Below are 14,875 nucleotides of genomic sequence, written 5' to 3' on the forward strand. Positions count from 1 at the left end.
AGCCACAAGTTCCTCATACCATGTCTGGTATTTCTTAAAGGGTAGCAGTTAATGTCAGCCCAAAACCATAGAAATAGAATGGAGCAGACGTCCAACACATCACGACTCCTATTCAGTCTAGCTGCAGACCTAATAGTTCTTTGATGAGGGTCATAATGGCTGGGACCGGGATGGCAGACATCAATCTGAATGTGTTCCCAAAGTACTTGTGTGAAAGTTACCAGAAGGTAATATAGGCTTGGGCGGTATACCGGGTATTTGGAAAAAGTCACGGGATGTTTTTTTTTTCAATACCGTTGAAACTATTTATTTGAAGTTAAAAAAAAATATATTTAAAAAAAATTAATATTTGTAGCTACTTTTTAAGTAAATACTTGCAGTCAACGTGTGCTATACGTTAGGAGATAAAGAAGATTGCGTACTTTATTTCACCTGTCACATCATTTTTCATGATGAAGCCTACTGGTTGTCCCCAGTCACGTGGTGTTTGTTTACAAGCACACAATGACAAGAGACTAGAGCCTTGTGAGTCATAGTATGGAATTTACAACTAAATGTTTGACAGCTAGATATCTTGTAACTATTTAGTTAACTGTCTAAAATGTGCTAAATGCTCTGCAGTTGTGCATTTGGTCTGCTAATTTAGTAGCTAGTTAGCTATCTAGCTAAGTGTGGTTAGCTTCTTTCAAAATCAAGCATTCTGGACAGATTTTTCTCTTCAACCCGACCCACCTGCATAGAATGAATTGCTACAGAGAGCCGATCAGTGACCAGCCAAGTAACATCATTTATTTAATAGTTTTTATGATCTCCAAAGTAGTAGGCTATTATCCCCCCCCCCTGCATAAACATGTATTGATCTGCCTATTCAATATTTGGATAAAGTAACCATTTTATTTATTTTTTTACAATGAGAAAAGGCACAGTTGACAAATCAAATCACTTTGATAAAGAGCCTTCTAATTAGACTTCTTACCTAATTAAAGCCTATATCCGACATAACAAAACCTAGGAAGGCTGGCTCAGAGAGAGATGAGAGGTGTGTGTGTGTGTGTGTTCCTCTGTTTGTCTTCCCCTGAAGGTTGACTTTATAAAGCCGTTGAACATGTTGAGCCTAGGTTGTTGTTCAGTGTGTGTTCTGTGGCCTGTGACCCTCTGGGTGGCTGCTGATTGGCTCCAGATGCTGGCATGTGGGACAGTCATTATGGGCCATGTTTGGAAGCACCGTTACAGAGATCATGCATCTTATTTCTGGCTTATCTTTTGCAGTTATGTAGAATGCAAACATAGGAAGTGAGGAACTTGCCCCATAAGCTTTCCATAGTTGTGTTTCGATTTGTGTGTGATCTTCAGCGCCACCTGGTGTTGGCCAATTATCAATTGAGACCCTGCCTTCACTAAGCTATTCATTGGTGTAGCCTGACACCTTGTGGCAAGGATTTGCTAGTGCAATTGTACTGTCATTCTACCTGTCAAAAAAAATCTGAAATCCCCTAATCGCAAAATAAAATGGATCAATCCCTGCATGTGGAATTGTTCAGATGATCCATGACGTCGTACAAGAGGAATTAGTGAGCTAATCTAAGTGTGTATGTTCTTGATTGATCCAGTGTGTAATGTGTAACTGTGTTTAATGAAGTAGTCTGTTATTGTGATATTGATCTACCTGTAGCCTATTCCCCTCTGTCCGCAATGATTAATGATGACCTTTGTAGAGACGTTCCCTGTCTGATCCTAATTGATCCTTTCCTCTCTCCCCCACTCCCTCTCTTTCTCTCCTTCTGTCTGTCCCTTAATCCCTCCCTCGATCTCCCCGTATCCCTCAATGTCTCCCTCTTCCCCTGTTCAATCTCCCTATTTCTTTCTTTCACTCGTTCTCTCAACCCCCCCACTCCTCCCCCTCCCCTCTCTGTACAGAAACTCAAACGGCTGATTCCTGATGAGGTAGGTTGTGTGTGTGTTTGTGTGTGCCCACATCCCAGTCATAATCATCTGACTGTCTTTGTTGCATCTCATCTCACCCTGTAGTCCACTACTAACCCCTCCCCATGCCCCTCTATCCATACCACACTACAACCCCCATGAGCCTGGTTGTTGCAGTAACACCCCATAATAACTCAACCATGTTGTCTGTACTACTCACCCTGGTTGTATCGACACATACTGTTGAATGGTGCCTGCCTGTCCGTCTGTGCCTCCCTGACTCAGTGGTTCGTCTGAAGGGCCGGCCTAGGTTACAGGTTGGGTCTGGGTTGGGGGGTTGTAGGTAGGTTAGGCCCAGGGCAGGAAGGGGTTAAACAAGCTATGATCTCACAGGAAGTCTGCTACTCAAAGGTTATTTTACTTTAAATGTATTTAACCTTTTTCTTTAACTAGGCAAGTCAGTTTAAGAACGACTGCCTACCCCGGTATTTACGGTATTACTGGTTTAGCACACAAGTCAGTTTAAGAACGACTGCCTACCCCGGTATTTACGGTATTACTGGTTTAGCACACAAGTCAGTTTAAGAACGACTGCCTACCCCGGTATTTACGGTATTACTGGTTTAGCACACAAGTCAGTTTAAGAACGACTGCCTAATCCGGTATTTACGGTATTACTGGTTTAGCACACAAGTAAGTTTAAGAACGACTGCCTACCCCGGTATTTACGGTATTACTGGTTTAGCACACAAGTCAGTTTAAGAACGACTGCCTACCCCGGTATTTACGGTATTACTGGTTTAGCACACAAGTCAGTTTAAGAACGACTGCCTACCCCGGTATTTACGGTATTACTGGTTTAGCACACAAGGTGTGCGGCAAATGATGCAAAAAAAAGCCCATTGGGCCTCTATTACCAGAATGCTAACAGAATTAGCCCAAGTAATAGCGAATTTCCATGGAGGCTGCTAGCGTAAGAGCACAAATAAAAATAAACAAATTGCAAAGACAAGCAATCCAGCTCATGAAGTTATACACTTCATGGCCAAAAGTATGTGGACACACCTATTTCAGCCACACCCGTTGCTGACAGGTGTATAAAACTGAGCACACCGCCATGCAATCTCCATAGACAAACATTGGCAGCATAATGGCCCGTACTGAAGAGCTCAGTGACTTACAAAGTGGCACCGTCATAGGATGGCACCTTTCCAACAAGTCAGTTCATCAAATTTCTGAGCTAGAGCTGCTCCGGTCAACTCTAAGTACTGTTATTGTGAAGTGGAAATGTCTAGGAGCCACAACGGCTCTACTGCGAAGTGGTAGCCCACACAAGCTCAGAGAACGGGATTGCTGAAACTGGAGGCCGACCGATTAATCAGAATAGCCGATTATTTAGGGCCATTTTCAAGTTTTCATAACAATCGGAAATCGGTATTTGTGGACACAGAATTTTTATTTGTATTTATTTATTTTTTTTACCACCTTTATTTAACTAGGCAAGTCAGTTAAGAACATATCTTATTTTCAATGACGGCCTAGGAACGGTGGGTTAACTGCCTTGTTCAGGGGCAGAACGGCAGATTTGTACCTTGTCAGCTCGGGGATTCAATCTTGTAACCTTAGATTAACTAGTCCAACGCTCTAACCACCTGCCTTACATTGCACTCCACGAGGAGCCTGCCTGTTACGCGAATGCAGTAAGAAGTCACGGTAAGTTGCTAGCTAGCATTAAACTTATCTTATAAAAAACAATCAATCAATCAATCATAATCAGTAGTTAACTACACATGGTTGATGATATTACTAGTTTATCTAGCATGTCCTGCGTGGCTTATAATCGATGCGGTGCGCATTCGCGAAAAAGGACTGTCGTTGCTCCAACGTGTACCTAATCATAAACATCAACGCCTTTCTTAAAATCAATACACAAGTATATATTTTTAAACCTGCATATTTAGTTGATATTGCCTGCTAAAATGTATTTTAACTAGGGAAATTGTGTCACTTCTCTTGCAACAGAGTCAGGGTATATGCAGCAGTTTGGGCCGCCTGGCTCGTTGCGAACTGTGTGAAGATTATTTCTTCCTAACAAAGACAGCCAACTTCGACAAACGGGGGATGATTTAACAAAAGCGCATTTGCGAATAAAGCACAATCGTTGCACGAATGTACCTAACCATTAACATCAATGCCTTCCTTAAAATCAATACACAGAAGTATATATTTTTAAACCTGCATATTTATTAACCAGGTGAAATTGTCACTTCTCTTGCGTTCATTGCACGCAGTGTCAGGGTATATGCAACAGTTTGGGCTGCCTGGCTCGTTGCAAACTAATTTTTTGCCAGAATTCTACATAATTATGACATAACATCGAAGGTTGTGCAATGTAACAGGAATTTTTAGACTTATGGATGCCACCCGTTAGATAAAATACGGAACGGTTCTGTATTTCACTGAAGAATAAATGTTTTTTTTTTCTTCGAGATGATAGTTTCCGTATTCGACCATATTAATGACCGAAGGCTCGTATTTCTGTGTGTTATTATGTTATAATTAAGTCTATGATTTGATAGAGCAGTCTGACTGAGCGATGGTAGGCACCAGCAGGCTCGTAAGCATTCATTCAAACAGCACTTTTGTGCGTTTTGCCAGCAGCTCTCGCAATGCTTCATGCGTCACTTGCTCTGAGACTTGGAGTAGTTGTTCCCCTTGCTCTGCATGGGTAACGCTGCGTCGAGGGTGGCTGTTGTCGATGTGTTCCTGGTTCGAGCCCAGTAAGGAGCGAGGAGAGGGACGGAAGCTATACTGTTACACTGGCAATACTAAAGTGCCTATAAGAAGATCCAATAGTCAAAGGTTAAATGAAATACAAATGGTATAGAGGGAAATAGTCCTATAATTCCTATAATAACTACAACCCAAAACTACTTACCTGGGAATATTGAAGACTCATGTTAAAAGGAACCACCAGCTTTCATATGTTCTCATGTTCTGAGCAAGGAACTTAAACGTTAGCTTTCTTACATGGCACATATTGCACTTTTACTTTCTTCTCCAACACTTTGTTTTTGCATCATTTAAACCAAATTGAACATGTTTCATAATTTATTTGAGGCTAAATTAATTTTATTGATGTATTATATTAAGTTAAAATAAGTGTTCATTCAGTATTGTTGTAATTGTCACTATTACAAATAAATACATTTTAAAAGAATTGGCCGATTTTAATCGGTATCAGCTTTTTTTGGTCCTCCAATAATCGTTATCGGCGTTGAAAAATCATAATCGGTTGACCTCTAGCTGAAACGTGTTGTGCTTAAATTGTATGCCCTTGGTTGCAACGCTCACTACCAAATTCCAACGCTCACTACCAAATTCCAAACTGATTCCGGAAGCCACGTTAGCACAAGAACTGTTCGTCTGGAGCTTCATGAAATAGGATTCCATGGCCGATCAGCCGCACACAAGCCTAAGATCACAATGCCAAGCGCCAGCCAGGAAAATGCTACCTGCCCCAATGCACAGTGTCAACTGTAAAGTTTGGTGGAGGAGGAATAATGCTCTGGGGCTGTTTTTCATGGTTCGGGAAATCTTAACGCTACAGCGTACAATGCCATTTTAGACGATTCTGTGCTTCCAACTTTGTGGCGAAAGTTTTGGGAAGGCCCTTTTCTTTTTCAGCATGACCATGCCCCCAAGCACGAAGTGAGGTCCTTACAGAAATGGTTTGTCGATCGGTTTGTAAGAACTTGACTGGCCTGCACCTCAACCCCATCAAACACTTTTGGGATGAATAGGAATGCCGACTGCGAGCCAGGCCTTATTGCCCGACATTATTGTGTCATCTCACTAATGCTCTCGTGGCTGAATGGAAGCATCAATTTTACAACATCTAGTGGGGAATGCCTTCCCAGAAGAGTGGAGGCTGTTATAGCAGCAAAGGTGGGGACCAACTACATATTAATGCCTGTGATTTTGGAAAGAGATGTTCAACGAGCAGGTGTCCACAAACTTCTGTGTATAGCCATGTGTTACGCACGCCTCTATGAAGAGGGAACGCAACACCCTGCTACCACTAAACTCTCTGTGATCCGAAAGAGGTATGGGCTGTAGGTGCGAGTAAGGATGACACAGACAGAATGTGGTACCGTTTACAAGGACTTTATTTCTTTACACGGTAATATGGGGAAAAGGGGCTGGACGGAACCAAAGCAAAGAAAGTAAATCTCAAAGCCCCCCCTCTCCTATCTTACCTGCCTACCCACTACTTACCTAATTTAGCACCACCTGGTGCCCTAACCACTCCCTGTATTTTGGTTAGGGCACCAGGTGGTGCTAAATTAGGTAAGTGGTGGGTAGGCAGGTAAGATAGGAGAGGGGGGGCTTTGAGATTTACTTTCTTTGCTTTGGTTCCGTCCAGCCCCTTTTCCCCATATTACCGTGTAAAGAAATAAAGTCCTTGTAAACGGTACCACATTCTGTCTGTGTCATCCTTACTCGCACCTACAGCACATACCTTTTTCACTTCACAGAGAGTTTAGTTGTAGCAGGGTGTTGCGTTCCCTCTTCATAGAGGCGTGCGTAACATAATGGGGGCTCATCCGGGATCTTTCCATTAAACCCACCGGACCCTGCTGCTCTGAGCTCTCTGTGGTTAGTGATTGAGGTGTGATGGTAGGTTGTGAGTTTGGATGACTTGTTTAGTTAGTGTGTTCAGGAGACTGCATTGTATAAGATGGCTGCCTCAGCCATCTCCAAGTTTTTTGAAGCGCCCTCTATTGATTGTTTGGTGAGGTTTCGTAAAGTAGACCTTATAGCTATAGCTGACCATTATGTATTTGTTGTCCCTGAGAAAGCCCTAAAGGCTGAGCTTTTGGTGCTAGTCAGGGAGGGTTTAGTGAGAGAATGCATTCTCTCATTGCAAGGAGAGGAGACGGGTAGACCTTCTGATGCCAAGTCGGAGGACAAGGCGGAGGAAGGGGTTCCTCGTACCCCTTTTACATTGCCCCGATTCGATCCTTTATCTTCTGCTTCGCGTTGTTCAGATGGGACTGCTAGGCTGAAAGTGAGGCTGGCTCGGTTAGAAATGGAGCAAAAAGATAAAGAGAGACAAATGAATTTTGAACTTGAAATTAGGAAAATAGAGGCTGACAAGGAGGTGAGGATCCGACAACTGGAGCTAGAGGCTGCCTCCAGTGCGACTCCACAAGCTGCTCATCATCCAACCCACTTCGATGTGAGTAAAAACATAGCTTTAGTCCCTCCATTCCGAGAGTCGGAAGTGGATTCTTATTTCTCTGCGTTTGAGCGTGTAGCCGCTGCGCTGCATTGGCCACTCGAGGTTTGGCCGCTCCTGTTACAATGTAAATGGTCTGGGAAAGCCCAGGAAGTAGTAGCTGCTCTCTCCCTGGAAGACAGTTTACACTACGATACAGTTAAAACTACCGTGTTGCGGGCTTATGAGTTGGTACCTGAAGCTTATAGACAGCGCTTCAGGAACCACAAGAAACTCTCTCAACGTACATTTGTTGAATTTGCTAGGGACAAAGAGTCTCTATTTAGTCACTGGTGTTCAGCCAGCAAAGCTAACACCTTTGCTGATATTAAGGAGTTGATGCTGTTGGAGGACTTTAAAGGCAACCTCCCAGATAGAATAGTAGTTCATTTAAATGAACAGAAGGTGGTGACATTGGCCCAAGCAGCAGTGTTGGCAGATGAGTATGCTTTGACACACAAGACTGTCTTTGGTGCACCTCGTTTTGACGGCCGGACGATTACGTCATCAGTTCCTCGTTCAGGTCGCTTTTCCTCTGACAACCCTAAGCCTTTTCATGAAATCCGTGAATGTTTTTACTGTCACCAAAAGGGTCACGTGATTGCGGACTGCCAAGTTTTGAAAAATAAACCGAAACAGTCCCTGTCACCGTCCCCAAAAATGAAAAGTTTGGGTTTAGTCAAGTCTTTGGCTCGTCCATTGGATCGAGTTGTTGATTCAGCATTTGAGAAACCGGATCCTGTCTATGCTCCGTTTATCTCTACCGGTTATGTTTCCTTAACAGGAGAACAAGCTGATCAAAAGCCTATCCAAATCCTACGAGACACTGGGGTGGCGCAGTCAGTAATCATTACTGATTTTTTACCCTGGTCTCCTGAAACATATTGTGGCTCACATGTCAGTAAGATGCGGGAGAGACTGCACAGCGCATGTGCGTTAGCCCAAAAGTCTCTCTCCTCGTCTCAAAAACGCATGAAGTTGCATTATGACAAAAAGGCTGTTGGCCGTTCATTTGCACCAGGGGATTTCAGGAAGCCATTTCCTGAAATAAACACATGCACAAACACAAACTACAACACATAAACTGGGGAACGTAACACCATGTAGTGTGTATACTGTATACAGTGCATTTGGAAAGTATTCAGACCCCTTCACTTTTCCCACATTTTTTAGGTTAGATCCTTATTCTAAAATTGATTAAATTGTTGTTTTCTTCAATCGTCACAATACCCCATAATGACAAAGCAAAAACAGGTTTTAAAAAATGTGTAATTTATTTTAAAACTTTCATAAAAAAACAAATCAAATTTACATAAGTATTCAGACTCTTTACTCAGTACTTTGTTGAAGCACCTATGGCAGCGATTACAGCCTCGAGTCTTCTTGCAAATGACGCTGCAAGTTTGGCACACCTGTATTTGGGGGGTTTCTCCCATTCTTCTCTGCAGATCCTCTCAAGCTCTGTCAGGTTGGATGGGGAGTGTTGCTGGGCAGCTATTTTCAGGTCTCTCCAGAGATGTTCGATCGGGATCAAGTCCGGGCTGGGCCACTCAAGGACATTCAGAGACTTGCCCGAAAGCAACTCCTGCGTTGGCTTGGCTGTGTGCTTAGGATTGTTGTCCTGTTTGAAGGTGAACCTTCGCCCCGGTCTGAGGTTCTGAGCACTCTGGAGCAGGTTTTGATCAAGGATCTCTCTGTACTTTGCTCCATTCATCTTTCCCTCGATCCTGACTAGTCTCCCAGTCCCTGCCGCTGAAAACATCTCCACAGCGTGATACTGCCACCACCATGCTTCACCGTAGGGATGGCGCCAGGTTTCTTCCAGACGTGGCGCTTGCCGCTAAGGCCAGAGTTCAATCTTGGTTTCATCAGACCAGAGAATCTTATTTCTCGTGGTCTGAGAGTCTTTAGGTGCTTTTGATAACAGCCCACTTGGAGTTTATGTTTATGTGCCTTTTTACTGAGGAGTGGCTTCCGTGCAGCCACTCTCTCGGCTTGATTGGTGGAGTCCTGCAGATATGGTTTTCCTTCTGGAAGGTTCTCCCATATCCACAGAGGAACTCTGGAGCTCTGTCAGTGTGATCATCGGGTACTTTGTCACCTCCCTGACCAAGGCCCTTCTCCCCCGATTGCTCAGTTTGGCCGGGCAGCCAGCTCTAGGAAGAGTATTGGTGGTTCCAAACTTCTTCCATTTAAGAATGATGGAGGCCACTATGTTCTTGGAGACTTTCAATGCTGCAGACATTTTTTTGATACCCTTCCCCAAATCTGTGTCTCGACACAATCCTGGCTCGGAGCTCTACAGTCAATTCCTTCGACCTCATGGCTTTTGCTCTGTCCTGCACTGTCAACTGTGGGATCTTATGTAGACAGGTTTGGGCCTTTCCAAATCATGTCCAGTCCATTAAATTTCCACAGGTGGACTCCAATCAAGTAGAAACATCTCACGGATGATCAATGGAAACAGGATTTACCTGAGCTCAATTTTGAGTCTCATTGTAAAGGGACTGAATACTTATGTGAATAAGGTATTTCCGATTATTATTATTTTTGTAATACATTTGCAAATATATATAAACCTGTTTTCGCTTTGTCAATATGGGGTATTGTCTGTAGATTGCTGAGGATTTTTTTGTTTAATCCATTTTAAAATGAGGCTGTAACGTAACAAAGTGGAAAAGGTCCAGGGGTCTGAATACTTTCCGAAGGCACTATAGGTAGGAGGAACCAAATTTCATTTTTTACTGGTTCGAATCCCTGAGCCCACTAGGTTAATAATCTGCCAATGTGCCCTTGAGCAAGGCCCTTACCCCTAATTGCTCCTGTATGTCACTTTGGATGAGAGCGTCTGCTAAATTACTAAAATATACATGCGAACTTAGGGGTAGGGTAGCATTAACTCAGAATTCTTTGTTTTTTTTATTCAGGTAAACAATATAAAACCCATAATATCTTGCTGCGTCTTGTAAACCTATTTCTAAAGTGCTTCTGTCATTTCTGCTCGGCATCAGACTTATTTTGTGCTTCAGCTGCACTTATCCACTTAGGTGAGAATTCACAAACAGGCATTCTATCAGCAGATAGAGCTCTGACTGATGTGCAACTTTTCTCTGATGCTTTTCTGTGTAGCCAGCCTTATTTTCTCCTGTAAAATGCAAGCTTAACTTTAAGCAAAACATTAGAAAATGCAGCTGGCTACATTCTCTCGTCTCATAAACATTAGACATATGGTGGCCATGCATCGTTTTTGCAAAAAAAATGCCTAGATTTCTCAATGTAAACTAATTTACTTGTGTGGCTGCCAGCCAAGAACGCAATCTGCTTTATCTCGTAACGTATTGCACAAGTTGAGTGCAGGTATTTACTTAATAAAGATCCTCCCCCTTTTTGTCAATTTTCACCTAAAGTAACATACCCAAATCTAACTGCCTGTAGCTCAGGACCTGAAGGAAGGACATGCATATTCTTGATACCATTTGAAAGGAAACACTTTGAAGTTTGTGGAAATGTGAAATTAATGTAGGACAATATAACACATTAGATCTGGTAAAAGATAATACAAAGGGAAAAAAGCATGTGTTTTGAAATGCAAGCGAGAGACCATAATGTATTATTCCAGCCCAGGTGAAATTAAAATTTTGGCCACTAGATGGCAGCAGTGTATGCACATTTTTAGACTGATCAAATTAACTATTGCATATCTGTTCAAAATGTTATATCAAGACGGGCCAAATGTGCTTAATTGGTTTATTAGTACATTTTCAAGTTCATAATTGTGCACTCCCCTTAAACAATACCATGGTATTCTTTCACTGTAATAGCTACTGTAAATCAGACAGTGCAGTTAGATTAACACATTAATCACATTAGCCTGTGTTAGGTTAACTGTCCCGTAGAGTTTAAAGTGGCTACCAATATGAGTGTAATGGAAAAACTTCTAATAAATAGTTTCAACGGTTTTGATGATATTGAAAAGCCTTCCAGTGGCTATTTCCAAGTACCCCGGTAAACAGTATGTGGTATGAACTGGTATGTTGATGACATCACCCTGTGACCCTGCTTCATTTTATTCTAGCACACACATGAGTGAAGCTGAACGTTTTTCACAGTGATATTTAGTCATTTATGACGTCTGAATGTCCAATGGAATCTGATGCCCAATTCCAAATCAACCTCTTTGCCCTGACCTATCCAATCCACAGGGTTGGGGTTGAACTGGGATAACCCTCATATCTCCCTGTGTGACCTCTGACCACTCTCCTTTGACCCCCCTGCAGTTGGAGCGTTTCACCAGCATGAGGATGAAGAAGGACAAGGAGAAGCCTCATGCAGCCGGGCAGCGCCACTCCAACGCTGCCCACTACGAGGTTCCTACCCAGGGGACCATGCTGCATGACCACCCTGACGAATACGTCCTGGAACTCTTCGAACAGATGCTGGTGAGAGAGAAGAGGGTTAAAGAAAGAGACAATGATTGTCTACTGGGTGTGGACTACAGGCTATTTGTCTGTATCTTTTGGGACGCTGACTTAAATGTATCTCTCTGTCTCCCCCCCCCCCCCCCCCCCCTCTCTCTCTCTCCCCTCCCCCTCTCTCTTTCTTTCCCCCCCTCTCTCTTTCTCTTCTCTCTCGCTCTCTCTCCCCTCCCCCTCTCTTTCTCTTCCCTCTCGCTCGCTCTCCCTCCCCTCCCTTTCTCGCTTGCTCTCCCCCCTCTCTTTCCCCCTGCTCTCTCTCTCCAGGTGGATATGAACTTGAACGAGGAGAAGCAGCGGCCTCTGCGGGCGAAAGACATCGTCATCAAACGAGAGATGGTGTCTCAGTACCTCCACACGTCCAAAGCTGTGAGTAACAAAAGTTGAGGTACTGGGATCAGTCATACCTTCATAACATACACAGTAGACCTGGAGCAGCGGTAACTTGTCCTCTTTATGTCCTTTTACACTACTGCCGTGTGTGTGTGTGTGTGTGTGTGTGAGCTAGGGTCAGAACCAGAAGGAGAGCTCCAAGTCAGCCATGATATACATCCAGGAGCTGAGGACTGAGCCCAGAGACGCACAGCTCCTGAGCTGTCTGGAATCACTCCGGGTCTCCCTCAACAACAACCCTGTCAGCTGGGTGCAGAACTTTGGAGACGAGGGCCTGGTTCTGCTGCTCAACATCATGAGGAAAATCCAGGAGGAGAAGGACGAGTACCCGTAAGATATATCAAGCTCCTGTTACCCCTTTTACCTACCTAGCTACCCCTGTACCCCCTCTAACCCCCTTTTACATGAACCTTTACTCCAGGAGGAAAGAGACCAGTACCCGGAAGTAGGCTTTATTAAATCAGTTTTCTCTTTTTGCCTGATTCCATAGATTTTTCCCCCCAACAAAATTCGTCGTCTGTTGACCTTTTCCAGGTTTCCGTTTCCTCCAGTTCTTTCAAGTTTTCACTCAAATGACACTTTGTAAAATAGAACAACAACTTAATTTGGTGTTGTAAGTCCACAACAATGTTTTAACCACATCAGAAGACTACTTTGTTGTTGTTGTTGTTGAAATGTAGATTTGGTTGGTGTACTTACCCTTTACATTACAGTGCACACCTAGCAAGAGACTCCTAGAACGCTCCAGTGGATTTGCTACTTGTTTGGTTTGGAAACCCCCTTATGTACAATAACACACCTCCCCCCCCCCTCCTCTCTCCTCCGGTTAGAAACATGGGCATGAAGTGTCAACACGAGATTGTGCGCTGTCTCAAAGCCTTCATGAACAACAAGTATGGTCTGAAGGCCATGTTGACGTCTGCCGAGGGCATCCCTCTGCTGGTCCGAGCCATCAACCCCCGGGTCCCTCACATGATGGTGGATGTGGTGAAACTGCTCTCGGCCATCTGCATCCTGGAACACCCTGACAACCTGTAAGTATCTGTTTAGGTGTGTGTGTCTGTGTGTTTGGGAGTGGGAGAATGTGTTTTTGTGTGTGTGTACCTTTCTGTGCATTAATATGTAACGCCCTCTGTAGTCATGAGCGTGTTCTGGAGGCCATCACTGAGGAGGCAGAAAAGCAGGACAATGAGAGGTTTCAGCCACTCCTCTTAGGTATGAACAAGCCCAACATCGCCTTGAAGAATGGCTGTATGCAGCTCATCAACGCTCTCATCAGTCGAGGAGAAGAGCTGGACTACAGGATCCACATCCGCTCAGAGCTGCTGAGACTGGGCCTACGAGACCTGCTGACGGTGAGTCACACAGACAGGTTCCAAACACTCATGTTTACCTGTAGGTTCAGGGAAGTTTGGATTTTTATTGAACCCCCCCTCCAATCTTCAACCCACCTTTCCCTCCCTCTTACTCTCCTCTTCCCCACCCCCCCCCCCCCCTCCCACCTCCCTCTCTCTCTCCTCCCACCTCCCTCTCTCTCTCTCTCTCTCTCTCTCTCTCTCTCTCCCTCCTCCTCCCTGGGTCCTGTAGGATATTCGGACCATAGAGAATGAGGAGCTGAGGGTGCAGCTCAGTGTTTTTGACGAGCAGGCCGAGGATGACTCTGATGAACTCCAGGCCCGCCTCAACGACGTGCGCATCGAGATGGAATATCCTTCCACCACCAGGGAGGCTCAAAAAGTCTGTCTATGAAGGGAAGTTACTTTGGTTCAGATGTTAAGGTGATACAAGTTTATCGTATAGCTGTCTCAAGTTGTACCTTATACAGTGCACTACTGTTGATCACGGCCTATAGGGTAGCCCACTCTATAGGGAACAGGGTGCAACCTACCAGTCAGGTCACTGTCCTCTAACGTACATTCCTACATTTCACCACCAGGTGGCTCCAAGGTGCCATAATAGTTTCTCACACAAAAGCACAAGGAATTCTTCAGGGCTTTTGTTTTACCTTGTTGATTGCCTTGGCTCTGGTCACCATGACTGAGATGCATTTGATCACAGTAATAAACGGATCAGGAAGCTACTTAGCATTTTGATCAGATACTGATACCAGTCTTTAACAGGGCTTTGTCTTTGCCACATAAATCCTTCACAATATAACACAATGACTACTGCATGTAAACTATATTGGAACCAGGTTACTGTAGATTGGGTCGCCTCTAAACACAGTAGTATATCTTATTAGTAGGGATGGATTGATTCAGGGCGTTGATGACTGCTCTGACCACTTGAGGTTGTGGTCCTTAACCATGCGGTCGTACTGACGTGACCGAGGTCTTCCAGATCCTGATGAACACGGTCAAAGACTCCAAGGCCGAAACACACTTCCTGTCTCTGATGCAGCACCTGCTGCTGGTTCGCAACGACTACATGGTCAGGTAAGGGTAATAATATCACACGCTCTCGCTCTCTCACACACACACACACACACACACACACACACACACACACACCTGCATTACAATCATGGTTAGGTTAAAACCACTACGTTCATTGACTGTGAATGCCTGTAAACAGGGATTGCAGTTTTGACCTCTTCCACTCCCCATGATCTCACAACCTTGACCCTGACCTTGAACCTTGCCTTTTGTTCCCTCCCGCTCTACTACCGTGTGACTCAGAATATATATTGTTGTGATGACCTGGAGGCCACGTATTGCATCGTTCTCCCTCTCCTTTCTGTGCCTCTGTTTCTGGATCTCTCTCTCTCTCTTACTCCTTCTCTTTTCTCCCTCTCCTTTCTGTGCCT

The 14,875-nt window shown here is 44.2% G+C and overlaps 1 protein-coding gene across 5 annotated transcripts in view; it reads left to right on the forward strand.

Moving 5' to 3' along the window:
• The window catches only part of LOC110488661 (protein diaphanous homolog 1), a 134,123-nt gene that overhangs the window by 41,261 nt on the left and 77,987 nt on the right, over positions 1–14,875 (forward strand). For 4 of the 5 annotated variants that reach the window (XM_036942774.1, XM_036942775.1, XM_036942771.1 and 1 more), the window contains exons 2-9: positions 1,918–1,944; positions 11,482–11,643; positions 11,944–12,045; positions 12,185–12,399; positions 12,900–13,103; positions 13,208–13,424; positions 13,657–13,775; positions 14,388–14,504. In XM_036942774.1, coding sequence (XP_036798669.1) covers positions 1,918–1,944; positions 11,482–11,643; positions 11,944–12,045; positions 12,185–12,399; positions 12,900–13,103; positions 13,208–13,424; positions 13,657–13,775; positions 14,388–14,504 — 1,163 coding nt within the window. The remainder of the gene's footprint in view (positions 1–1,917; positions 1,945–11,481; positions 11,644–11,943; positions 12,046–12,184; positions 12,400–12,899; positions 13,104–13,207; positions 13,425–13,656; positions 13,776–14,387; positions 14,505–14,875) is intronic. The other variant, XM_036942772.1, reaches the window with a different exon arrangement.

The sequence above is a fragment of the Oncorhynchus mykiss genome, chromosome 14 (assembly GCF_013265735.2).
Source record: "Oncorhynchus mykiss isolate Arlee chromosome 14, USDA_OmykA_1.1, whole genome shotgun sequence".
NCBI classification, from domain to species: domain Eukaryota; kingdom Metazoa; phylum Chordata; class Actinopteri; order Salmoniformes; family Salmonidae; genus Oncorhynchus; species Oncorhynchus mykiss.